The 24637-nt window shown below is 42.7% G+C and overlaps 4 protein-coding genes across 13 annotated transcripts in view; 1 reads left to right on the top strand and 3 right to left on the bottom strand.

Annotated features, from left to right (window-relative positions):
- The first annotated feature begins 40 nt into the window (after positions 1–40).
- On the top strand, positions 41–6876 carry LOC135407292 (transmembrane protein 126A-like). The gene is made up of 6 exons (XM_064642209.1): positions 41–139; positions 455–616; positions 2115–2239; positions 5164–5357; positions 5913–6027; positions 6628–6876. The coding sequence occupies exons 1-6, from the start codon at positions 41–43 to the stop codon at positions 6827–6829; spliced, it is 897 nt and encodes a 298-aa protein (XP_064498279.1). The 3' UTR covers positions 6830–6876.
- On the bottom strand, positions 5910–14080 carry CREBZF (CREB/ATF bZIP transcription factor). 5 transcript variants are annotated; one of them, XR_010428201.1, is made up of 4 exons: positions 13057–14079; positions 12330–12407; positions 10913–10983; positions 5910–8976 (listed from the first exon to the last, which is right to left on the bottom strand). XR_010428201.1 is itself a non-coding variant. In XM_064644981.1 (3 exons), the coding sequence occupies exons 1-2, from the start codon at positions 13959–13961 to the stop codon at positions 12359–12361; spliced, it is 954 nt and encodes a 317-aa protein (XP_064501051.1). In that variant the 5' UTR covers positions 13962–14078; the 3' UTR covers positions 9963–10983; positions 12330–12358. The 5 variants fall into 5 exon arrangements, 2 of the variants coding, with proteins under 2 accessions (XP_064501051.1, XP_064501052.1); XR_010428203.1 differs by lacking the exon at positions 5910–8976 and having other exon boundaries at positions 9963–10983; positions 12975–14078; XM_064644981.1 differs by lacking the exon at positions 5910–8976 and having other exon boundaries at positions 9963–10983; positions 13057–14078.
- A 2765-nt stretch (positions 14081–16845) lies between these two features.
- CCDC89 (coiled-coil domain containing 89) lies at positions 16846–20108 on the bottom strand. Its single transcript, XM_064644978.1, is given in 5 exon segments — positions 16846–17062; positions 17064–17810; positions 17812–18103; positions 19104–19211; positions 19320–20108. Coding segments are annotated over 5 exon segments (1467 nt in total). The 5' UTR covers positions 19607–20108; the 3' UTR covers positions 16846–17029.
- A 132-nt stretch (positions 20109–20240) lies between these two features.
- Positions 20241–24637, bottom strand: part of SYTL2 (synaptotagmin like 2) — a 52839-nt gene continuing 48442 nt past the window's right edge. For all 6 annotated transcript variants that reach the window (XM_064644930.1, XM_064644929.1, XM_064644931.1 and 3 more), the window contains 4 exons: positions 24099–24177; positions 23096–23195; positions 22145–22350; positions 20241–21124 (listed from right to left, as the gene is read on the bottom strand). In XM_064644930.1, the coding sequence (XP_064501000.1) occupies positions 20979–21124; positions 22145–22350; positions 23096–23195; positions 24099–24177 (531 nt within the window). In that variant the 3' untranslated portion in view covers positions 20241–20978. The remainder of the gene's footprint in view (positions 21125–22144; positions 22351–23095; positions 23196–24098; positions 24178–24637) is intronic.

Here is a 24637-nt window from a genome sequence, read left to right as displayed (position 1 = left end):
CCCCACCCCGCCCCCGGCCCGTGCCCAATCGGCCGCCGCCATGCTGGGCCGGCGGACAGCCGCCCAATTGGAGACGACCTCTGAGGCCCCTGGGTCATGTGAGCGGGCAAGATGGCGGCGCCCACAAGGAGGGCGTGAGGTAGGCGGAGCCATGTTGTGGGCGTCGGGAGCGGCCCGACGGGGGCGGCGGGGCTGGGTGTTCCCGGACAGCTCAAGGTCGGAGCTTGAGCTCGGCGGCGTGGCCAGGAGGGTGAGCGCGGTGCGGAGGCGGCGGCTGGTAAGGCTGGTGTTTGAAGGTCGGGGGTGAGGGCTCTGTCCTGAGCCGGGGGCTTTGCGGGGCTTGGGGGCCTCCAGCGGCGTGCGAAGATCAGGGAGAGATACGTGTGCAAAACGTGTGCGAGAGTCAGGGAGCGGTGGGTGGTTATAGCTCCGTGACGCTGTGTCTTACCCAAAGCACAGGTTTGGGACTCTCCTGAGACGGCCTGGAGTGATCCCGGTGAGATCCTGCCCGCTTGTCCTGCTTTCTCCGTTCCTGCATCCTGCCAAGCCCCAACCGGAACAGGCACAGTCCTATAGACAGGACTTACGACTGAGCTTTCACGTCATAAAAGTAACTTAAGGTAAGTATGACTGGCAAAGGGGATCTGTGAGAATTTCCTCTGGGGTTAAATATCTAGAAAACAAGCATTTGAATCGCTAAACACCAGGCTTAATCAAGAGGTTTTGGCGTGGGTTGACCTCAGCTGGTTGCCATGTAGCCACCAAGATGCTATGTCGCTCCCCCTCCTCAACACGACAAGGAGAAGGTATAAATAAAAGCTCATGGGTTGAGATAAGCAGAGGGTGATCACTCAACAATTATTATTATGGTCAAAATAGACTAAACATTGGGAAAATTTAGTATATTGTCAATCAAATCAGAGTAGGGTAATGAAAAATAAAGTCAGATCTTTAAAACACCTTTCCTCCACCCCTCTTTTTGCTCATAATTTTCTCTATCTCCTCCTTCTGAGCAATGTAGGAAGGTGGGGAATGGGGGTTGCTGTAGTCAGTTCATTACATGTTGTCTCTACCACTCCTTCCTCCTTGCACTCTTTCCCTTCTTCAGTGTGGGGTCTCTTCCACAGGAGTTCTCCACAAACTCCTCCAACGTGAGTCCTTCCCACGGGCTGCAGTTCTCTATGAAATGCTCCATTGTGGGACCCTTCCACAGAGTGCAGTCCTTCAGGAACAGCCTGCTCCAGTGTGGGACCCTCAGAGGCTCACGTGTCCTGCCAGGAAACCTGTTCCAAAGTGGGCTCCTTTTTCCATGGGGCCATAGGTCCTGCCGGGAGCCTGCTCCAGTGCAGCTACCCACAGAGTCACAGCCTCCTTCAGGCTCTGGCATGGGATCCCTGAGGGGCTGCAGGTGGATATCTGCTCCACTGTGGACCTCCATGGGCTGCAGGAGCACAGCTGCCTCACCTTTGTCTGCACCATGGGCTGCAGGGGAATCTCTGCTCCTGGAGCAGCTCTACCTCTCCTGCTCCACTGACCTTGGGTGTCTGCAGGGCTGTTTCGCTCACATTTTCTCACTCTTTTCCAGCTGCTCCTATGCAGTAATTTTTACCCTTTCTTAGCTATGTTATCTCACAAACACTGCCACTTGTTGAAGTTAGGTTTAGACTTGACAAGTGGCAGGTCCATCTTGGAGCTGACTGGAACAGCTCTGCAAGACATGAGGGAAGCTTCTGGCATCTCAGAAGCCACCCCTGCAGCCCCCCAGCTTCCAAAACCTTGACACACAAACCCAGTACAACTGATGTAGTATATAAGTCTCTGGCTAAGGGTACCAATAAAAAAAGTCCTTATGTGTGGAGTATAAAAGTAGAGTAGGTATCTTCATCGTTTCTTTAAATCTTTACAAAGTATGGATTTATTTGGGTTTTTTTTCCTTTCACCTCTTTTTGACAGTTAAATCAGTTTAAACCTGGAATATTGCCATGCAAAATAGGAAATACATTTGTGATTCATGGTGGCAAAGAGTCTAAATGTTTATTTGATTCATACTGGGGCTGTGTAACTTTGGGGGTTTTGTGGTTTTTTGTTTTGTTTGTTTTTTCCTTATGATCCAGGACTCCAGAATGACAGGAAGAGAGTTTCTTGAACTAGATTCTCCACAGCAAAGTCTATTTTTGGCAAGACTCAAGCAGATGGAAATCATACAAAAGATGTTAAATGAGCTTCCTAAAACAGATCAGTAAGTGCTGGTAAAATAAATGAAGATAAGTGCATCAAACATTTCGAGTCTTTTGGAGGCTTTTCTTTTTCCTTACTCTCATATTACAAATTTTCTTTGCAGTTACAAAAATACTTAATTGTGAAGATGCTTGTTAGTGCCCAGAAGAGAGAACTTGTTTTATGTTTTTCCAATATGGTTAGTTCAGTGATAGCTCTGGTCCTGTTCAACTGGTTTCTAGTGTGTGCTCTCCAATGCTTAGGGTTCTGGGATGGCTGATCAGCCTGGACTGGCTCTGAGCATTCACATAGTGCTATGCTAGAGCTAATACATTTTCTAGGAAATGAAATGTGATTCTGCTGGAGTCATCTTGTGTCCAGCAGGGCTGGCCTGGGGCCAGAACTTAGTGAGCATCAACCTGCTGGTTTCTGCGTTTCATTCTGCACTGCTTCCCGTTTCAGGAAGGCAAGACTTGAGGTATCCAGGTGGTGGTGGAGGAGTCAGCTGGAGCCCTGCGGGCTCACCAGCAGGTTTCTGTGCAGCATAAAGTCAGCTAAATGAGTTCTGGGCCTCACAAATGACCTTTTTGTTTTGTGATACTGCATTGCACTGCAAAACGTTACTGGACCTGAGCGGGTTCTGTTAGGAGCCATTTGCATGTGTGTATCAGCTTGGATAAATTCTGTATAAATAAGAGGAATTGGAAGCTTATTTTATTTATATATTTTTTAATAGGACTGAATTGCTGGCTAAACAAGCTGCTGGTAGTAACACAGGGCCTCTCCACACAGGTGAGAAAGCAAAGGGTGCAACTTTGCATAGGATCTGCTGCCCTCACATTCAACTTGAAACACTCAGACTTCCTCAGGAGAGCAGGGGAGGCAGATACCTCAGTGGTGATGTGGTAACGTCTGGATAGAAACTGTGGTACTTAAGGACTGACTTCTGGGCCTTGGAAAGAAGTAGCTGCCAGTCCTGGCAGGACTTTAGGCTTGTATATCCAGAGGGGAGGTCACTAATAGCTGGAAGGGAAGAGCAAACACTCTGCAGTCAGACTGAGAGAGTTCCTGTTCACTAAAGCATGTGTTTTTAACACTAGGGAGCTTGTATTTAAAGCAAACAAACCAAACCCCAAACACCAAGGCTTCCATCCTCTCTTTCTTTCCTTCTGTGCAGTGTAGCAGTTGTGTACTTCAGCAGGCCTAAGCAGTTTCTGCTGGTCCTTTGGATACTTAAATATGCCGCTAAAATTTTAATCTCTGTCCTCCACATTTATGGATATGCCCACCTGCATTTCACTGCCTGTGACTGTAAACATCCCAACAGAATGAAATGGCTTATTTGCAGCAAGTATTCCATGGACATTTTGAGAATTGGGAAAATGGGGATTTGAAAAGCAAATTTCTTTTTAAAACAAAGCACAAAAAAAAGAATAGCTCTTAAATAATGGTAAGAGAAGAGATCTGACCAGTAAAGTTCTTTTGCTCTCTCTATATAGCAGCAGAATTGAAACATTAGTAGCTTATTTTCATCTTTGAAAATCTGGTATATATTGGGAACTAAGGTATTTTTCTGTTCAAAATGAGAAATTGTTGGCGTCTTTGATGTCAAATGTTTTAAGTTTTGCACATCTCTGAAGTATTTTCTGTATGATTTTTTCCAGTGCTTAATGTTACTCTAGGCATTAAAATGAAGAATTTTAAGTAGACTGATTTTTTTTTTTTAAATTATGTATTTTAATTGCTAAATGGCTTAAAGATTGTCACTTCTGATAACTACAAGTAAATATGACATTTGGCCTAGCATAAAGTTTGTGATCAGTTAAGTAATTTATTTTTTTCGGAGCTTTAGTGATAAATACAATTTTAAAAAGACACTTTTAACATAACGATATTGGTACAGCCTCAGAATCAGAGTGCCTTCCAGGTAATTGCTTTGCCTGGCAATAGTTGCCATTCTGTGAATTTTAGATTTGGGGAAACCTAAAGAAAAGAGTTGTTTCCACTAACCAGATAGTGCCAGCTATAATGCTAAAGATAAAGCACAACTTCCTTCTGTCAGTCAAATGAAGTTACATAAATTTGCTCATCAGGCCTATAAAATTGGCATGCTTGCCTGTTCCCTCTCTTGTGTTACCTGCTGGGATGTGATGTACTCAAACAGGAACTGTTTGTTAAGATATTAAATGCTGCTGACTCTCTCTGACTGCTTTGTTCTACTCTGCCTTCACCCTATTAGGGTTTGCAACACGAGTAGTTGCTCTAAACCATATGTTAAAAATATCGTAGATAACAGAATTCAGTCCCTCTGTTATCAAGGGAGAAATAGAAGCTCCAGTTCTGTAAACCAGTACATTGGAGTTCTGTAGCCTTTAACTAGCAAGGTAGGACCTTAAATCCATGTGTTCCTTGCAGACAAGGAAAGCTTAGACCCCTTCAACATGCAGGTTCACTACAAATGATCGCCAGCAGCTGCTGAGATTATTGCAAAATCTGAGTTATCCCACCTGATCTGTTCTGTAAGCTCTTAATGTTGAAACTAAACCTATACTTTTGGGTATGCAGGCTAAAAACACGGCTGATTACAGGAGCTACCTGTGATTCTATATATGTATTTCTTAATTTCTTTTCAGAAAACATTCTCCTTAGAAACATGCTGATTAGGAGAGCAAATTTAATGAAGCTTCCATTAGCTGTAATAAACTAAAAAAGAATTGTAGAAAAGGCTTCTCAGCCTTTCTGTCATTTCACTCTTGAAGTGTGTGTAAACTCAGGCATGTAACAAAGGATGCTGTACTGATTGCTTTTGAAAGTAGTTCCTCTCTGTTTTGCACTTGTGATTTACCTCTCTTACTCCTTGTTGTAGGATATTCAGAAAAGAATTGTAACACTGAGTAAACTGTTTTACTGTTCTCAATTGCTAAAATGACTTTTTTCCTTTCACAGGAACCTTTGTAATCATGGATCATACTTCCTAGCAGTAAATTCAAGCTTATGTGGCTTAGCAGCAAATAATTTCTTCAGGAACATCCTAAATATCAGAAGGGCTTCCTTGGTGTCCGCTGTGCCAATGGCTGTTATTCCGTTTCTTTCAACAGCAGCAGTTTATGAAGTTTTTGTGCGTGGTCCTTTATTTTCAGGTAAAAACCTCTTTATTCCTTGTTTTCAGAAGGGCTTTGCTTTCCATCCACAACATAACACTAGAGGAGCTTTTCTTCCCTGCAGAGCAGTGCTCTTGAACTGTTGTGGTCTTGAAAAACCTCAGTTTGTAAAGCAGGGTTTGAAAAACAATGCATTGGGCAGCAGTGAGTTCTTGAAGTGGAGTGGGAAAGGAGATACATGTTTATGTAGATTTATAAAAATAATTGTTACACATGACTTGTTTTTAGATTTTTCACTCAAAGTCATGTAAAAGCAACTGCAACGAAGCAGCTCAGTTTCCCCTGTCTGTACAATTTTATTTGAAGGTCAGCTTTAGAGTGATAAATTCTTTGTGAGTTGGAATGGGAGTGTTGGTTTGTTTTGTTTTTGTTTTTTTTTTGCAAAAGGAAGAGTCCTCCTTTCATAATTTCTTGCATGCCTGTACAGCGTGGCAGTTTCTGTCAAGGGCCTCTTTCCACGTTCTTGCACACAGCTTATAAATTGATGTGGTGGAGCATGTGTGGTTATTGACTGAAATATCATTTGCTGTGCAGGTCAGCTGAACTGTGAGGTCTGTGCTGTGGTCAGAGGAGGATTAGTGGGAGCTGTTGTGGGTGCTCTCTATCCTGCTTTCCTGGCTCTCCCCTTGAACGCAAGCCTTGCAGCCAGGTATGTCTTATTAACCTGTAATGAGTGAAATGTATTTATTGGTTAAATCTGCCATTCTCAGAGTAAATTCTGTGGAATTTAAGTCTGTGCACACCTGTCTTCCTGTAGGCACGTAGTACATGGGGAGGGGATTTATATTAAGGTCATCTAATTACAAGGTGAAGTTTGTAAGAGCTACACCAAGCCTCCAAAATGAAACAAGATCTGCAGAGCAATCCACTGTGAAGCACTTTGTATTTAACTGGAACCCTACAAGCCACCCTGGATGTGCCTGGCTGTGGGCAGTGGTGGCTGCCATCTTGCCAAGCAGTGAAGATGGCTGGACAGCTGAGAGACCTCAGTGACCCTGGGCAGTGCCTGGCAGCCAAACTCCCTGGCAGGTGTCGTTCTTTGTAATTCAGAGCACAGCGAGGCTTGGCAAGACTCAGTACAGGGTCAGGATGTTTTATAGCATTTATCCAGAGAGCTCAGTACCACCAGGTGAATTTAACTTAGGAGAAGAAGGAGAAAATGACTATCTACCTAAATATTTATAATGTTAAATCTTGACACTTGCCTGGCAAAAAGAAGTAAGTTTCTACCGCTGTTTATGTTGTTTAGGTACATGTCATCTCCCTTGCCAGGGAAAGAAAACGCAGTACGCTACTGGCTCACAATCACTCAGCCTGTCTTTAGAAAGATGAGTCTGGGTATACTGGTACAGTGTCTAACTGGATTATATCTTGCCACTAAACAGCACGGAATATATATCAAAATACTACAGCAGATGCACCTTAGCAGGGATCCTGAAGAGCTAAAATAACTTTTCAGTTGCCTTGGATAAGTAACCATAATAAACAAGGAAAAGAAGTTGTTGCTTTGTGTCTTTCTTTTAATAGAAAAACAAAGACTCTGCACTGACATTTTTCAAGTTTTGAACTTAAATGCAGGTTAAGTTTTTTGTTATGCCCAGCTTAAAGTATACATCTGAATAACAGCATTATAGACAGGTGTGTTTGTTTGGACATGGAGGGGGGAAAAAGCATTTATACTGCCTGCTTAGTGTTTGGCTCTAAGGTGATGCTACATGTTTTAGAAGCTCTTAAAATGAGTATTCTTGAAAAAGGAGGCTTTTTCTTCATAATGCAAACTACTGAGATTTTTTTTTTTTTTTAAGGGGGGATCATGGCAAGGGTTTTCTAGATATTCCTCAAAATCTGAGTATTCTTCTCCCTTTTCTCCATTCTGCTAGCACAAAATTTCTGTCACAAGATTACCTCCTTTAGGCTGTTATAAGGATCCCACTGTACACTGAAGAGAACACTGTTATCACACAGCACACAGAGTGATACTCGTGTCAGGCTTCCCAGCATATGTATCAAGCAACCAAAAAACAGTCTAGTCAGAGCACACTTTATCCTTGTTTTGCCTTGAAATTACTCTTTTCATGAAGGATGGAAGTGTGTCGAGGCCTCTGAGGGCTGGTGTGATATCTCAGCTACCTCAAGTTCTAAGATCAGTGGTCTAAAGTAATGCATTTACAAGTCAGGCATGTCTTCACATTGGTGACTGTATTGGTTCTAGAGCAATATAAAGTGCCAGGAGGAATTTCTTCACAGAAGGCGTTGTTAAGCATTGGAGTGGATGGCCCAGGGGGAGGTGGGAGGCCCCATCTCTGGAGGTGTTCAAGAAATGACTGGATGTGGCACTCAGTGCTGTGGTCTAGTTGAGAAGTTGGTGATTGGTCAAAAGTTGAACTCCGTCTTTTCCAACCTAAATGATTCTGTGATTGTAAAAGCTGTACAGTTACTGGTCAATTCATGTACACTTTAGTAAAATTCTAGTATCCCCTGAGATGCATGTGGAAATATTAATTAGAATTAAAGAATTCAGCATTGAGACTAATTGAATTGGGTTAAAAGTTATGCTGTAGCACTGATGAAAAATGTATTAAGGAGTTTCATCATGTTTATCTACCTTTTCCTTAATAATCTGTCATTACAGCAGGAAAATCACCCACCCTATTTCTCTATAACCAGGAGTAGCAGCCTGATTTGTACAGGGAAGCAGCAAACACTACCTGTTTTTACACAGAGATAGTTCAGTTTCCCTTGATTCAAAGTATTACTGTGTCATATGGGGTTCCCATACTGGTCTGCATCTAAACAGAGAGCTTGGCCTTACCTTAACCACCCTGACTTTGGAGATTCTCACAGAGCAATTATTTTACATGACACTGAATTGTCATATCTCCAGAAGCCATCACTTTAACCAACAGAACCACTTAAATGCAATAATAAAAAACATAAAATAAAGGTGTTATTTTGCAGTAGTATCTTTAAGAATGACTATGACTGGTTCAGTGATTATTGCATCCGTTTTTGATGCTGGATATCAACTTTACAATCTATTCCACAGCCCTCTGCAAATGATGTGCCCATCTTCCTGGTACACACCCTAGTCCTGCTCTTGGCATCCTCCTGCTAATGAGCACAGAATCATTTCGCCACAGAAATTATTTCCCCACATCCACATATCCCACTTCAGGCGTAAAACTGTAGAATCAGCAACTGGCAATATGCAATTTTGGTACAGGGTGTTCTTTAAACTGAGTCCATTTGAACAGCTCCCATACCTAACATATCCTTCAGACATTTTACAGTCTAATAATAAATAGTAAAAATAACCAGAATATTGCTGATTCCAGCAGAAAACCTCTTTAAAAGCTCTAGAAAACACGGAATTTAAAAATCAGTAAATGTAAAGGCCTTTGTGTTTTGCAGAAGATTCTTCTGTTTCACAGGGAAAACTGATAATAGTTTTGACAAATTACATGAGAACTCTGATAATCTGGAAGTCCGAAGAGATGCCAAGTGTTAGAACAGGGTTTCCTGCACTTCCTCTGGTATCATCTCTCCAGGCATCTACAGATTGCAGAAGCACTGATTTGTTTTTTCCTGCTGCAAAGCTCTTCAGAGGAAAGACAGAGAAGTTAATTTAGAACAGTACTAAGAGTCACAGCACCAGAATCAAACCATAAAGGACTAAAGGAGAACTGAGCATTCAATTGTTTCTTATTTAAATACTTTAAATGCTTCTTTGGTTGACTCTGGGGTGGAGAAATACTGAAAAAGTAGCTACATAGCTACACAGCTGAACACTGGCACCACTTAGTTCTGTGGTACGGAAGTTTAACAAACACATATTCCAACGCTGAACAGGGTACTTTCTGCAACTACAGGCCAAAAAGGCTGAGCATGCCAGTATGCTTTTAAATTTTTACACTATTTCTTGTGAAACATTCCTTTTCATCAAGCTGCAGACCACTTTCACTAGGATGCCTGCATGTGGAAAGCGCTATTTTAAACTGTCCTACAAATAAAGCATTTAAGATGAACAGAAATCAAAAAGTACAGTGCATGGCTCACTCTGGAGCTCTGAAAATGTTGTCTTTGCAGCACCGTCAAACCTTTTGTTTTACACTCACTCCAGTGTTTAGCATGGAAATACCAATTTGATGAGATGGTGATTCAGCAACATATTATTGACCAGTCATCAAACTTCAGAGCCTAAAAATAGGACAGAAAGCAGGAAGATGCCAACAGACCACGGAAGGGTTTACGCATTTTACTCCTCCATGGTATATTGATCAAACATATCCATATTTTAAAAAATTAAGAAAGAAAAACAACTATAAAATACAAGAAGTGCTGATTCTCGGAAGTACAGCTCTATCTGCAGTTCAAGGAATAACACCTTTGTCCTTACCACAAAATTATCTTTCAATACAGATGAGCAAGAACATTTCTCCTGCATACCCTGACCCATTTTATCTTGTTTTCAGTGGATGACCCACAAAGAGAGCAGAAACAGCATTTTCGTGTTTTCCCACTTTGTTTAATGAACCAAGACATTAATGAGAAGAAAAAGATGAAAAAACATTTGAGCCCATAAACTGAAAGATCAACAAGTCTGATTTTATTATGATATTGCATTCTTATCTGGATGGCACATAATTACAAGGAAACATTTACAATATATTTTCAAGTATTAAGATTTTTCATTTCAAGGCTTTCACTTCAAAAAGCTACATTAATAATACACCATACAGATAGTACAGTCAAGAGTTTCAAATAGCTTCCTCCCCACTATTTGGTTTAAATATGATTCAGTAGGCACTACAAATGCCTGCAGCCACTGACTTTCTTGGGACTTAACCTTGTTCTTATACCAAAATACATCATTTTGCATGTCAGAAAATCAGCTGCTCTCAGACACAGCTCACAGGTCGTGTCACGACAGAGCAATGTGCGGGTTCACACAGAGACCAGAAGAACTGAGTCCCTGACCCTGCCATTTAGCAGTGATGCGACAAGAAAGAATGCATATTTAACTTAAAAACCACTTCTACACTGAAGTAACTGTGAAAATGCCACTGTAACATCCTATACTACATTAATGTTTTTCTTTTTTCAATAAACTGCAAAACAAAGCATGTTCATGAAGTCTGAGCTAGGCAGGTTGAGCCTAGGTTGAATCTAAATTATTTCCATTTTGCATATCAGTCAGTGCAGGTCCTGGTGGTTAACTCTGACTCCTGTGGCACGGGTATAACCCATCAGTTACAGCAGTTACCCAATTTAAGACTGAAACTTTGAACAGCCCTGCTGATCCACCACAGAGGTGTAAGGTAACACATATCCCACTAAGTCTCTTTTGTGCTGGCAATATACCCTGAACAGGTGGAATTCTACATACAGTGGAGTAAAACCTGTTTGATAGGATATTGCCTTTAAAAAAAAATAAATCTTGAATGACAGTAAATGATCCCAGCATTCAACTTTTTTCTTTTTAACCAAAGACAGCGAAAGCCCTGTTACCTCTTTATTCTCATTTCTTATACTACCTTTTAAAATAAAGCAGGAAATGTGGCCAGCAGCTGGTCCCGTCTCTTCTGCCCCAACACAGCTGAATCCACTTTAGCATAAAGAAAAACAAGGATGCTAAATACACATATACTTTATCACACAGTGATGTTTCACAAAGAAAATCAAACTCCTTTTATACTGATGAACATGTGATAGGGTCTAGCACCAATGAAGCAAATGACTGGGAGAAAACACTTTCACCTACTTAGCCTTAAACACAAAATTTAAGGCTTTAAGAAACAGTATTTCAGAACCACTAAATAGACTTTTTCTTAAGAATTTAATAAATGAAACTGATCTGGAAAGTATTCTTTGTGAAACCTCACTTTACATATTATCATTTCCACAATCCTTCTTCCCCCAACTGACATACATTTAAACAACCTAAACATTATAATACAACTGAAAAAAGAACCCACTCATCTTTTGTGATAGGGAGAAACACTGATTACTACAAGAAAACACACATTATTTGTTCGTCAAACTATTCTTTCTCCTATCTCAGTTAATTGTGGAGCATTTTTCAAATCATTAGCCTCAAGATACATATTTGCTTATCTCCAAACTGTGCTTAATTGTATCGAGTTATAGATTTCTGGATACTGTAAGAGGCTAAATTAAGAACTCTACAGTAAAATTAAGCACATGCATATACACACATTTTTTAGACTTTAAAGCTACTCTGAAGTAACATAGGAACTTCAGTGTGCATGGGCACAGAGATTTACTTAAGGGAAGATAAAGTAACAAGTTACTTTGATGCACTGCATTCTTCAAACCCAGTTCTCGTTAGAGGTCCATGCAAAAGACTGACTCCTCTACATGAGGATTCCACTGTACAGATTTAACCAGTGTTCAGGTTCTGTTTAATCAGGTATAACCCTGCATCATTAATTAGAGCAAGCTAGAGAAGGACTTTTGAAAGGTACTGTGCATCCCTAACACTGGACAGTATTTTAAACTAACAGGTCACAAATTTATTTTTTTTAATTAATTTAAAAAGCAATGTACTTACACTTTTGGGACAGTCCCCTGTGATTAAAGCTATAAATGCACATCCCCTTTATTAGCATATTTTCCCTTTTCAGCTCATCAGATACTTGGTTTAATAGAAAATTTCTATTTCAAATGGCATGAGCATTTTTTTAATTCCAAATGTAGCTGTGTGTTGGCTATGTAGTGAATGTATCAGTTTCAAAAAGGAAAAGAGGAAAACAGCTAATGAGAGTGATGTGATTGTAGCTTTCACTATTAGTTACCATTGAGAGCTAGAAACATTTCGGCAGAGTAGGCCAAGGACCAGAGAAATTATTTCCTGAACCAGTCATTACAAGAGACTGGGATAAGCAAAGCAAGCTGTCTGATACCGCATTATGGGAATATATTGATCCTTACCAGGTTGCGAGGTGGAAAACGACTGTTCTTTAACCCCTACACAACGGAGCCTGGCAGGGCAAGCACCTAAAAGAGAAACTGTCAGAGAGGTTTTAATAGTAATGTATAACTGAGATGCAGTACAATTTTATATGCATGCTTTCTTTTGCCGATCATTACTATTTTCTTAAGTCTGTCCAGTGACGATGGAGTTTTTGGTTTGGTTTTCTAAGCAAGCATTTTCGGCTCCTCAGGAAAGCAGGCTAGACATTATCTGACTCAAGACCGGGTAGTCAGCGTTATCTTTACTGCGAAGCGGAGCCGAGCACACCTTCATGCATCGGGTCGGCATGATCTTTTCACCCAAGTGCTGCGACCGGGCTCCGGCGGCACCTCCGCGTGTGCACCACGCGTGTCAGTCTGCACGACCACTGTCGCACTGCTGCACGCAGCTCTGCGCGACTCCTAACGCCAAACAGGCTCACACCACTACCGTCCACACGCCAGATTCACAGCACCTTGAACCAAGGCCACCGTCTGGCTCCCAACGTGCCGTTCGAGAGGATTTTTTTCTGTTACCCTGGCCACTTAAGTGCCAGGTCCCCCTTCTCTGCATCTCCCCCAATACCACCCCATCACCACTGTATTGATTCTTTTCCTCCGCACCATCGCCTGTTTCCTCCGCCGCGACGCGAGGCCCTTAGGGGTGAGAACCCCACGAGTACTTGCAGCAGGTACTTGACCCTACATTTTGAAGGAGGCCGCCGCCCGCCGAGCACAGATGGAGCAGAACTCCACCGACACCTGATCCCGGTCCACGTGCAGGCAGATCCCGCCGGGGGCCGCCCACTCCTCCTCCGCCTCAGTCCCCACGGCCGCGTCCTCCAGGCCGCGGGGCTGGGAGCTGGGCAGGGCGTAGTCGTGGTCGCTGCTCTCGCCAGCGGGCTGGAGGTGCTGGTGCTGGCGGCGGGGGCTGCCCGTGTCCCTGAAGAGGCTGGTGCTGAGCTGCAGCCCGCCGGCGCGGGTCCCGGCCAGGCGGCTCAGGAGCTGCCCCAGCGCGCTCTGGTTCGCCAGCACGGCCCGCAGGTAGCTGCTCTCCCGCTCCAGCTCTCGCAGGCGGCGGCTCAGGCCGCGGTTGCGGTCCCGCAACTGCCGGTTCTCGGCAGCCAGGCCCTGCAGGCGGCTCTCCAGCCCTAGCACGTACTGCTTCTTCTTCAGCCGGTTCAGCCGCGCCGCCGCCGCCGCCTTCAGCCGGCTGCCGGCCCCGCCGCTCCGCCGCCCGGGCACCGCGGGCCGCGAGCCCTGGCCCGGCGGGGGCAGCGGCTCCGGCTCCTCACAGAAACAGCCGCTCAGCTCCGCCTCCAGGTCCCAGTCCGGCCGGGCCGCCTCCAGCAGGTCTCCCAGCTCCAGCCCCGGGAACCAGTCCTCTTGCTCCCACACCTCCAGCGGGCCGCTGGGCGCCTCGGCCTCCTTCTCCTGCCGCCGCGGCTCCGAGGCACCCGGGGGCTTGGGCCGCGCGGGGCCCGGGTCCCCCTCCCCGCCGACATCCCGCCCTCTCGGGGCCTGCCCCGCTCCGGGCAGCGGCCACACGGCACCCGAGGGGCTGGTCCCGCCGGCCGAGGCCGCCAGCAGCTGCGTGAGGCTGTGGCGCATGGCGGGGGCGGGCGCGGGCCCGGCGGGACGGGAAGGGACGATGCCCGAGGGCAGGAACCGGCGCGAGGCTGCGGCCCGGCGCTCCCGGCGCGCGGCCTGTCGGGAAGCGGCGGGAGGGGGCGCCGCGCGACTGCGCCCGCGCGCGGGAAAGCGGCGGCCGGGAAGGTGGAATGGCGGGGGCGGGGAGGGGTGAGGGGAACCACGTGTGAATGGGTGCGGAGGGCATTTCAAACTGGGGAAAATGTAAACATTTGCTTAAGAAAGGATGGTCTTGGACGTTTGGTCTTCGTACACTTTCAAGCCTAATCAGCGAGAAGGGAGATTTAATCAGTGAAACAGATAGGGAGCAGGCAAGCCGTCTCTGAGTGATGTCCAGGTGTTAGAAAGACAAATTACTTGTCGGTAGAATTGCCTCGTTAAGCTTTAGGGCTTGACATGCTTCAAGGATCTCAGACATAGGGGGAGGTTAACAGAGCCTGGGGAGAAGGATGTACCACTGATAGCGGACACAAAGAATGCAGAATTTACAGGCCACAAGAGCATCTGGCAGAACTCCCGAGATAAGAAAGAAACCAATAAACCCAACTCGGCGATTGTGCTGAAATCAGCTCTAATGGGGTAAAAGGTAATGCCAGCAGGAGGCGATCGTGACCACTGGCTCACAGCCCACTGACCCTAAAGAAGAGAAAGACTGAGCATGTGGACTAATTGATATGAGAAGCCAGAGAATCACTAACCAGTGGAAGATAGAATACCAATTAATAAGAGACCTATGTAACTTGAAGCCCATGAACACTAATGCCTTTGTTTTCTAAAATGTATAAATACTTAAAAGTTTCGATAGTTGGTATGCTCGATTTGTGGAACACCACCAAGCACCCAGGGTTCTGCAACTCAAATAAATAACATCTCTCTTGAGTGTGTAATTATTGGCTTGTTGCATACCATGAATCCAATTTTTGTGGACAACAGGGTGTGTGAGAGTAGGGGGTGGCTGTGAAGGGAGGCACATGTGGTTGACAGAGATGAGAAGTGTATAGGAGATGGAGTTTGGGGTGTATGAGGTGGCAGGGGGGTGTGATGGGTGAGGGAGTAGGGAGGAAGGTCTCTCACTCATAGACATCACCAAGGAAAGGGAGGGGGCATGTCCCTGGGGACTGCAGGATTTGGGGGCTTTCCCACCACCATGCACAGAGGCCTGTGGGACTGTTCTGTCACACAGTGAGTGGGTGTCCTCTGCCCAGATTTAGAGTATTTAGGCATCTGGTCCCAGACTCTTTTGCAGTGACCACGGTGATACAGTCACTCTTCCCTGCCTACCAACTGTTTCAAACAGAGCAGCCAGCTCTAGCCCTGCTGTGTCCCTTCCTCAGACCATGAGTCTAGTGTGTAGCCTCGGTCAGTTGGCATTTACACTCTAGATGCCAGCATTAAAATTAAATGTGCACGTGGGGTGGGCACAGAAGGGGGAAGTATGGTTAAAAAGTAGGAGGATGTGGTCCATAAAACGTGTGGAATGACACTTGTAGGAGCCAGGATCAAAAGAAATGCTGTGGTTTGTCATGCAGCAGGCAGTGAGAAATATTCAAGGAGAATGCAGGGAAGTTCAGAAGACAAGTTCTGCTGGAAACTACTACTTATGTAGAGTCAGAATCACAGAACAGTTTGAGGTGGAAGGGACCATCTAGTTCCACACCCCCTGCCCTGGGCCAGGACACCTTCCACTAGATCAAGTTGTTTAAAGCCCCATGCAACCTGTCCTTGAACACTTCCAGGGATGGGGCCACCCACAGCTTCTTTGGGAAACCTGTGCCAGAGCTAGAGAATACATCTGGTTCAGTAAGGCCTTGAGATGAACAGGTCACAGGCTGGAAGATCTCCAGACCTGCTGTTTCTGATCACTTCTGTACACAAGATCAATAGATACCAAGTTTGATGTGATGCTGTGGCTTTGTAGATGTTCAGGACCAAGAGATACTCAAGCCATTATCTAAATCCTTGAGTTATCTCAAGGTATATGCATGTGGCAAAGAACTTGGGGAACTCCAGAGGCAGCTGCCTACAGCCCTGGTGGGGGATTGGCCCATTATGTTTTGTTGGTGTTTGTTTGGTTTTGTTGTTGTGTTTTTTTTTTTTTTGTTGGAGGCTGAAAGAGCAGCAGATGAACCTCAGCAGCTAAAACCTACCTCCTTGCCTAGGAGACAAGCAAGAGAGAGTGGGAGGTCTCTGTATCCCAGAATGCTGACAGGAAAGATTTTTTTTTTTGGCAAAAACTGCCAGACATACACAAAATGAAAGGGTGTATCGCTATTTTTCTACAGAAAGCACCTAAAATCACAAAAAAAAATCCTGGCAGAACATCCAGAACCTCAATCTGTTTCAAAGATTATTGAAATCACCCAAAAGACTTGATAATTTATTTTGAGCTGAATGGGCATATAAATAATGCTATTGCATTAAACAAGATTAAAACAACTGCAGAAAACTACTAGAAAACTGCAGTAGAACTACTAGAAAACTATACATGGTAATTTGCTTGGCCATCAGTTGTTGTGTATTACTTGTTCTTGTATTTAACCTGTTAAGTTCCTGAATTATGACTGTTTATGATGGAGACATTGCAAGGTGGGATTTCTTTCTTGGAGCTTCAGTGTTGCCTCTTACATGCCCGACCTCTGTTGGACTTCAAGGAAGAATCAAGGACAAAAGGCTAAGGGTTTGAGCTTTTGGCCATCTCGAAAAATAAAGTGCTTTTAACTGTAAAAAAAAAAAAAAGAAAAAAAAAAAAAGAAAGAAAGAAAGAAAACCTATGTTTCAGCAGATTAGGAGTAAACTGATAAAATTCCTATTTTACGTTTTCCACGCTAATGAATACCTGTTCAGATTTAACAATGTAGAGATTTACTTAGGTAAAAGTGTAATGACAAAAACCAGTCCTTGTAGGGAGGTTTAAACTGGTGAGGATATTACAAAGAATCCAGAAGATGGCCCCATGGAAAGGAACAAAATGCAGTGATGTGTTGCCACAGAGGCACCTGCCAAGGAGAGGACAGTGGAAAACGATGCAGTTATGCAACAAAGTGACGGAGTTTGACATTCAGTGTTCTTTTCTTTAGTCAGCAAGTCCATGCTGTGCTTTCTGTAAGCATCGAACCGCAGAGAGAGCTCATTGTACGCCTGCTTGCTGCTTTCCAGCTGTCCTTGGAGCTGTTGGACCTTCAGATCTTTGTCCACTGCTGCTGCCTCCTTCTCATAGCACCTTCCTGCTCTCAGCATGGCTTCTTCCGCAACCTCCAGCTTCTCCCCCAGCTGCTGAATCTCCCGTTCCTTATCTTGCAGAGCTTTGCCCCTCTCCATGGCCAGGTTCAATAGCTGCTCTTTTTCCTTGTGTGCCCTCTCCAGCTCAGCCCACAGTTCAGTGCTCTGAGCCCTCTGCTGACTTTCTGCCTGCTCTGCCCTTGCAACAGCTTGTTGGTGCCTCTCCTGTAGAAGTTGCAGCTGCTTCTTCAGTGAATCCACTTCCCGGCTGTAGGCACCTGCGTGGTGGCTCTGAGCTTCTAGCAGCTCCTTTTCTCTCTCCTGGGCTCTGCAACTCTCATAAGTATGTTTCTCCTGCAGGGAGTATAACTGCTGTGAGAGCTTCCTGGCCTGGGCAGCCAGCCGGAGCACTTCAGCTTCCTTCTCCCTCACAGCCTGGCTGAAGAGCACTTCCTTCTCCTGCCGAAGGCGCTTGTTCTCCTCCCACAGCTGCATGTGCTGTTTCCTGTGTTCATTCTTGAACTGGATCATCTTTTCATGGTTGTTGGCCAGATCCATGAAGCGCCCCTCCAAATGCTGAATCTGCAGGGTCTTGAGTTTTAATTTTCAGAGCAGCCTCTGTCCTTAGTTTCTCCAGCTCCATGTTGAGCTGCTCCAGGGCTCTGCAGCGTTTTTGTGTGTCATCTGCTTTCTTTGTCAGCATAGACATAAGATGATGCTGCTCTTCTAGATGTAAAAGCAGCAGTGCTTTCTCCCTCCTCTCCTTAGAGATATCACAGAGTTCTTCCAGGCCTTTTGTCAGATCATCCATGTCTTTGCCTGTCTCTAGATCACCTGTAGAGTTGGCCATCCCTGCTCCTCTCTCATCCTGAGCCATGGAGCCCCTGTCTCACAAAAAGACAAGAAGAAATGTTATAGTGGCTGCTTCTCTTAGTGACACTCAGCATGATTAAACATTACCCAGTGGTTGTGTGGCCAACACTAGTGCTATAAGCTGGTGGAGTTTCTCTGGAAGTCCGGAGAAACTGATATGGGGGGACAAGACCTCCCAAAACCAATGTCAGCCTGAAACCATACAGCCCTATAGCCCTCCCCACATCCTTTGGTTCAGAGTCAGGCAGACTGAGAAGAAGGTTTACAGACTCCATGAGCAAAAGCAAGGATATAGGCTTAGTATTTATGCAAGCCTATTCATTTGCTGATTTAGCTTTGCTAATTATTCCTTCTCAAAGTCCTGCTGCTATAGCCACAAGAACTACTATCATATTTAGGTAAAAAGCTTGTAAGTAAATCTGTAAATAATTCCTTAAGCAATCCTTCTCCTTTGCCTTTATTTTCTCCTACAGACTACAAATAAAGAGAGGGTTACATCAGACTTCTAATTAATTTGTGGGATTTTAATAGTATATTACTCATTAAAAATAACTGAATAGTCTTATCTCATGCTTAAAGATTTATGAATAAAATAAGAGATCTATACAATGCTAATGATTACTGAATGCCCTGTGATACAAAGACTTTGTGACTGGAGAAGCAGTTCCATATTTGAGTTTTGACACTGATTTGCTGAATTATTTAAGGCCTATAATTTTAAAAGGCTGTTTCTTCTAAATAAGGGAAATATTTGTATTACATAGGCACCCAAATGATTATTGGTGCTGAATCACACAGTATGCTACCCAGATATTTGAAAAATTAGCCTAAAACTTATCTACAAGTTTTTCATGTGGACGCAGACCTGAAACTACACAGCACATGAAACAGCATGCTGATAATCAGGTTTTGTGAATTCCTGGGCTTTGACTGGAGATACAGATAGGATGTGAGAAGGCACCAGTTTAAAGCAAGGATGAAAAATAATGTACAGCAAAAATGGATTAACACCTGTGAAGCAGGTAGAGTTTCAGAGCTGTGTAGTAGTGACCATCAGTACGGACATCAGTTCTGTCTCCACTATCCCGTACTCTCCCACTGCTGTTGCTACCTTGGATCCTGCCAAAACATTTCAAAATAATGGAGAAGGGGGAGAAGGACTGAGAGGTTTAGGCCATCCAGTGGAAATACAATAAAGAGCAGGGTTGAAGAAAACTATTTTCTTACCAGGTATTTTCTTTCCCCTGTCTGTTTGTTATCACTCCTGCTGTGAGGTTCTGTCTCCATGGAGGCGAGACACTGAATTCAGTCACCCCAGAGCTCATGACCTCATATGGGCTGGTTGGAGCTGGGCCAGCCCCACCAGGGTGGCTGAAAGAGCTGGCAGTGTTTCTTAGCAAACAAACATTGCTGATACTGTCAAAGCCACACAAATTTGGAAAAGGAAAGAGAACTTCCACAAGCTTGGAGAAGTCCTCAATCTCGGCTTTTAATCCTGTGAAACTGTAGGTCATGTTAAAAGCAACATATGTTTTCAGGTGAAAAATTAATTCATATAGGCAGTGAATACAAATAACTTAGGTGCCTCTTTTCTGGAATCACCACCCTTTCAGGAGTGTCTCTTTAAGGATATAGAATCAAACCAACTGCTGTTACCATTTCAGTACAAATACATTGTTCTGAAGGGTCATATGCACATGTTCCCTGGTCACATAAGAAATGTATTTGTCTGGCAAAGTGGAAGCTGTGGCAGCTACCAATCATACAAAACACCCGAAGCAGTAAGATATGAAAGACTTGCAACTACTTTTGGCGTTTGTGAACTCCACAGGCTGCCTGGTTCATGAGAGTGAAAGTGGGTTCCCCAGCAGGCTGAATAGCACCTTCCCTTTTTCCCATTCATAGTGTATAATAAATTCCAAGTAGCATTTAAATTTCTAAAGTTAAATCAAGCAATTGAGTTGGAACTGTGAAGAGCTCCCTCCTCCCGTCTAACTGAAGTTGCAAGATTTCACTGGCTTTTAGACATGCACAGTTGGAACAAATAAATGTGCATTTATTTTCAAAAATATTTTCTCTGCATTTTGTTGTATTGCAAGCTGAATGGTTAACATAAACCACTGGGGTTTAATAAACATTGAATTCCTATTTAGTCTTAATAGGCTGCTTTTTATTTTAAAAAGTAATACATCTAGTACTTCATGCATTTATTTATTAGTAGCATGCATTTCTACAAGTTACAAATTCCATTCTTATTTCTTATGCTGCAAAACTATTTAAGCCAAGACCACCATAGTCCCACCAGTCCCCTAATGGTGGCACTGAAGCACAGGTAAGTTACTTCTTGTGAAAAACCAAGCTAATAGATACAGGTACAAACAAGCACACTTTGAAGAATAAATACTCAACATACTTGTCATCACTAAAATTGGCACAGTTAGATCTTTATGAGTAGCACTAGAAAAAAAAATCATCTTTATGTCTTCAGTATTTAAGAGTAAGTATTGCAGACTAGCAAGATGATTAACACATATATATATATATAGCAAACTTTTTATAACCCTGATTTTTTACAGTACACTGGAACTTAGTCCTCTGGGCATTGTAGAATGGGACGTCAACAGTACCACTTCATGTCATGCTTCTTTCACTGGAGAAAGAAGCAACTTACGTATCCTAGAAATGTACAACTACAAATTTACATAATGTTCCGTGGGCAAATGTTTAATTTGAAATATGAAGTGACATATGACATCACAAAACCAGAACGGCAACAGAGCAAAAACTGTCAAAACTGCTACTGTGTTCCTCTTCCAAGTTTTATCCCCCACACCTTCTATTTCATTCCCAAGGTTTCCTTTTGACACTAGCAATTAAAAAGCCACCTTATTTTGTCAATTTTGCAACCATAAGCATCCTGAGAGGTAGTGTATCTTCTATCCAGGTGTTTGGAGAGTTCATCATCTTCTCCCAAAGGGCAGTTTCATCTGAAGTGGAATCCATCCAGTCTACTCTAGTTCCATAGCTTTTGCCTAGAAAAATGTCAGTTTTAAGAGAAACATTACTTAATATGCTGCAGAGTTGAGAGCAGACAATCAAATGTGCCTGCTCTAAAATGATTACACCTCCTGAGGTAGCTGACCTAGTGCTTTGGAGATCCAGTCCTGCGTTTTTGCTCTTGAACACTTCTATCAAATACAATTAATCACAGTTTCACACAGAGACTTTGTCATCTTTCTCCAGACTTTTTCCTTGTTATCCTTAATTTTTTGTCACAATCTCAAGGAGAAAGATGTTAATTTCCCATACATCTGAGAAGATTTAATAACAAAACAAGATACTGGTTTTTGTACTGAAATGGAACCTCGAGTATTCTAAAATTCAAATTGAGATTTACTATTCTAATTTGTAATTTAGGTTATTCTGGTGAACTATGCAAGAAGTAAATTTATGAAGGGTAATTTTTACATTGTATTTTTTGAGAAAACTCCAAAACCATCTTCCCTTCAGACCAAAGAGTAGAATGAAAGGGACAAATAGAAGAACAGTATGTTTTTACTGTTGTTATATCTGCATGTCTTATATTCCCCTTATGCTAAAAACTTATTTGCATTTATAATTTTTCCTATTCAAGATTTTCAAATCTTATCATGCATTCCTCATCTATCCTTTTATTTCCACCCCATGCTGTCTTTACACCACACACCTAGTTTTTGCACGCATAAGTTTGTAAGATGTTATCACGATTTTGGGTGCAGGAATAGCATATTCTTGTAATCAAAACAATACCAGATACAATGTATGCCCAGACAAAGGTTTATTTCTAATATTTTGCCTTAGTTGTCAGTCGTGCTAACACTACTATTTTTAACATTTCAGGACCTGCGCTGAAGAATAGGTAAGCTTCTGAATGGAACCCTTCAGTAAATAGATAACTGAAAGGTTATTCAGTGATCTTCTCAAAACAAGAAGAAATGGAAAGGAAATAAGGAAAAAAAAACCAGGAAAGACTATTTAATAAATTAAGTATTAATGTGGTAATTGTCCAGTACCTGTTCCAAGGCCTATCCGGAGACCTCCCAGAAAGTGGTTCGCTAGTTTGTTGTGGTCCCAGACTGTGAGTTCTACGCAGGCTTCTTTCAAATCTTCCGGTCTAAAGCCATCATACACCATGGTGTGGTTGAATACTGGGTTTGTAGTTTTTGCAACTGTCCTTGTTTTCTGGCGACTTTTTCTGCTAGTGTCTGGAAGAATGGTACTTCAGAAAGAAAAAACACTGTCAGTTTGCACTTATACACCATAGCCTGCATTAAACATACTGAAAAGGCAAAAGCTACTGATTAATGTTGTGCTTGGCATGTTAGAACATGGCTGAAGATCAGATGCTTTTTGGAGATGAAGACAAGGGTCATATTCTCAGTTCCTTACAAGCAATACTGGCAGCATGTATCCGCCCTTGTGCTTCAGAAGATGGAAGGGCAAGTCAAGTGGGGAAGAGGTACAAGTGAGTTTACTTGCTGTATTATACTGACACCAAAACCTTTTGTTGCTGCCAGAGATTTCCCCAACCATCTTGTTATTCTTGTCTCTTTACATTTTTAGTCTGTATATGAAAAGGAAGGGGGAAGAAATACAGCTATGCTTCTCATTTCTGTCTCCTCCCACGGTTTGCTAAGCTAAACCATAGTCTTGCACAAACACACTTTGTTTAAATGCGAATAAAAGCAGGTGGAGTTCGACCTGTCCTCCCACCAAGTAACAGAGACAAAACTAAAGTGCAGTGATTACACAGGACATTCTCCCAGTAACTTTTACTTGGTGGTATATACTTACCATCTTGAAGTTGCAAGCCCTGCAGGAGAATTTGCGTGACAGTAAAGGTGAATTAGAAAACAATTCAGTGGGGATTTTTTAATATGAAGGTAGAAAAATGAAGATACAATTAGAAAATGCAACTGTAGCATTATTAGTCCACCATGTTTGATGCCTTCAACAATTCTTACCACTTAATAAAAGAGTTGAGCCTGTTTCCTCTCAGAAGAGGAAGGTTATGGCATTCCTTCACCCAGATGTGGACCTCACCAGTAGATAGAGTCTTCTTTCCTGTAAAAATAAAACAAAACATCTGCTTAAGCAGATCACTTTTAAAGGTAATTTCTATGATGGAGCAGTTCTTGCCCATTTGTAGAGGTGATATTCAGCCTAGACTTATCTCACAACTTAATTCAACATTGCTCTCTGTACTCTGGAAGCTGAAATCTTCATCCCATCAAAGTAGTACAAGATCACATCATGTCTGCATTCCTACAAAAAATTTTCTTTTATTACAACAAGCTACTAGTCTTCTCTTTCCAAGCCTCCTAGATAAGGAGATCAGCTTGTCTTCATGCTATGTGATGTTAGCATTTATTGCTGCTCATGCTTTCAAAAAAGCTCCTTTGTATTCTAAATATATTTGATTATTATTGACTGACTGACTGTCTGGATTAAAGACCTGGCCTGGCTTCACTCTCGGATTTGTCCATTGTCAGCTGTCAGACAAGATTAAACCAAACAGATCATACTGCTATAAATTTTTGCATTCTAAATACTTACTTCTATTTCCTACATCTAGTATTGCTTCGATTCAATGTGTTGTCATTGTTTATTTAGCACATCATAGCCCTGACTGATGATTTATAATCTCTAAAATTATTGAGAAAACAGAATTTTATTACACATACATTGCACTACAAATCTTAGGTTATAACAATGAGCTAATTTCTTCCATAGTAACCTTAAAAATAGCAAAAGATCCCAAAGTGATTTTTGGGATCCTTAACTGAATTCACAAGCAGGGTGACTCAATCCTCTAGGAATAAAAAAGAAAATCTACTTTTTGTTAAAAAAAAGATGTCTGAAGTGATTGAAAAACATTAAACAGATTTTTTTAACTAAAAAAAAAAAAAGGAAAAAGAACAAAACCCCAAAAGACCTGACAAACCCAAGCAAAGCAGCAACACTTACCTCCAATGGGGTGTGGGACATACTGGAGTGCTAGTTTCATCTCCCCTCTATTTTCTAGATTAAGAGTCATTGTTGAAATCTGAATTAAAAAATTTTAAAAAATAAAATAAAAAAATTTCTGTATACCTACAAATCTCAGACTTCGCAGTTCATGCACAGAGAGTTTACCATGCAAATTATTCCACTGGAACCAGCTTGACTTCTGAGGCAAGTTTTTTCTCTGGTTTCCTTATCATTCAGTCTTCCCTCAGTTTACAGGATGTGAGAGATTTTAGGGCATTTTTAATCACTTGACAGTGATTCAGATACATAGCTCTTCTACTAAAGCAGAAAACTAGACCCAGAGGAGACAAACAGGCTTTGAGGGCACATTTTTCCACTGTTGTATGCTTATTTAAAACTAGAAAATATATTCTTCCAATCAGGAAACTTACTCTTTGTGAACAGAAAGTGCATTTCTATAAACTCATTTCTTTAGGAATGTTTGTCTCATTTAATCCATTTAAAAATCAGCCTCAACAAGAGTTATCTTGCAGAAA

The sequence above is a fragment of the Pseudopipra pipra genome, chromosome 2 (genome assembly GCF_036250125.1).
Source record: "Pseudopipra pipra isolate bDixPip1 chromosome 2, bDixPip1.hap1, whole genome shotgun sequence".
Taxonomy (NCBI): domain Eukaryota; kingdom Metazoa; phylum Chordata; class Aves; order Passeriformes; family Pipridae; genus Pseudopipra; species Pseudopipra pipra.
The sequence above is the reverse complement of the archived record's forward strand: the minus strand, read 5'-3'. Positions and strand labels throughout refer to the sequence as shown.

What these genes read in the sequence shown, in the direction of transcription:
- LOC135407292 (XM_064642209.1), top strand. Translation starts at nt 41, where the DNA reads ATGCTGGGCCGGCGGACAGCCGCCCAATTGGAGACGACCTCTGAGGCC. An exon ending in GCCCACAAGGAGGGCGTGAG is followed by an intron (nt 140 to 454) that starts GTAGGCGGAGCC and finishes TCTTACCCAAAG; the next exon opens with CACAGGTTTGGGACTCTCCT. An exon ending in TTCACGTCATAAAAGTAACT is followed by an intron (nt 617 to 2,114) that starts TAAGGTAAGTAT and finishes CTTATGATCCAG; the next exon opens with GACTCCAGAATGACAGGAAG.
- CREBZF (XM_064644982.1), bottom strand. Translation starts at nt 13,961, where the DNA reads ATGCGCCACAGCCTCACGCAGCTGCTGGCGGCCTCGGCCGGCGGGACC. An exon ending in GCGGCGGCCTCCTTCAAAAT is followed by an intron (nt 12,408 to 13,056) that starts GTAGGGTCAAGT and finishes CCTCTCTGACAG; the next exon opens with TTTCTCTTTTAGGTGCTTGC.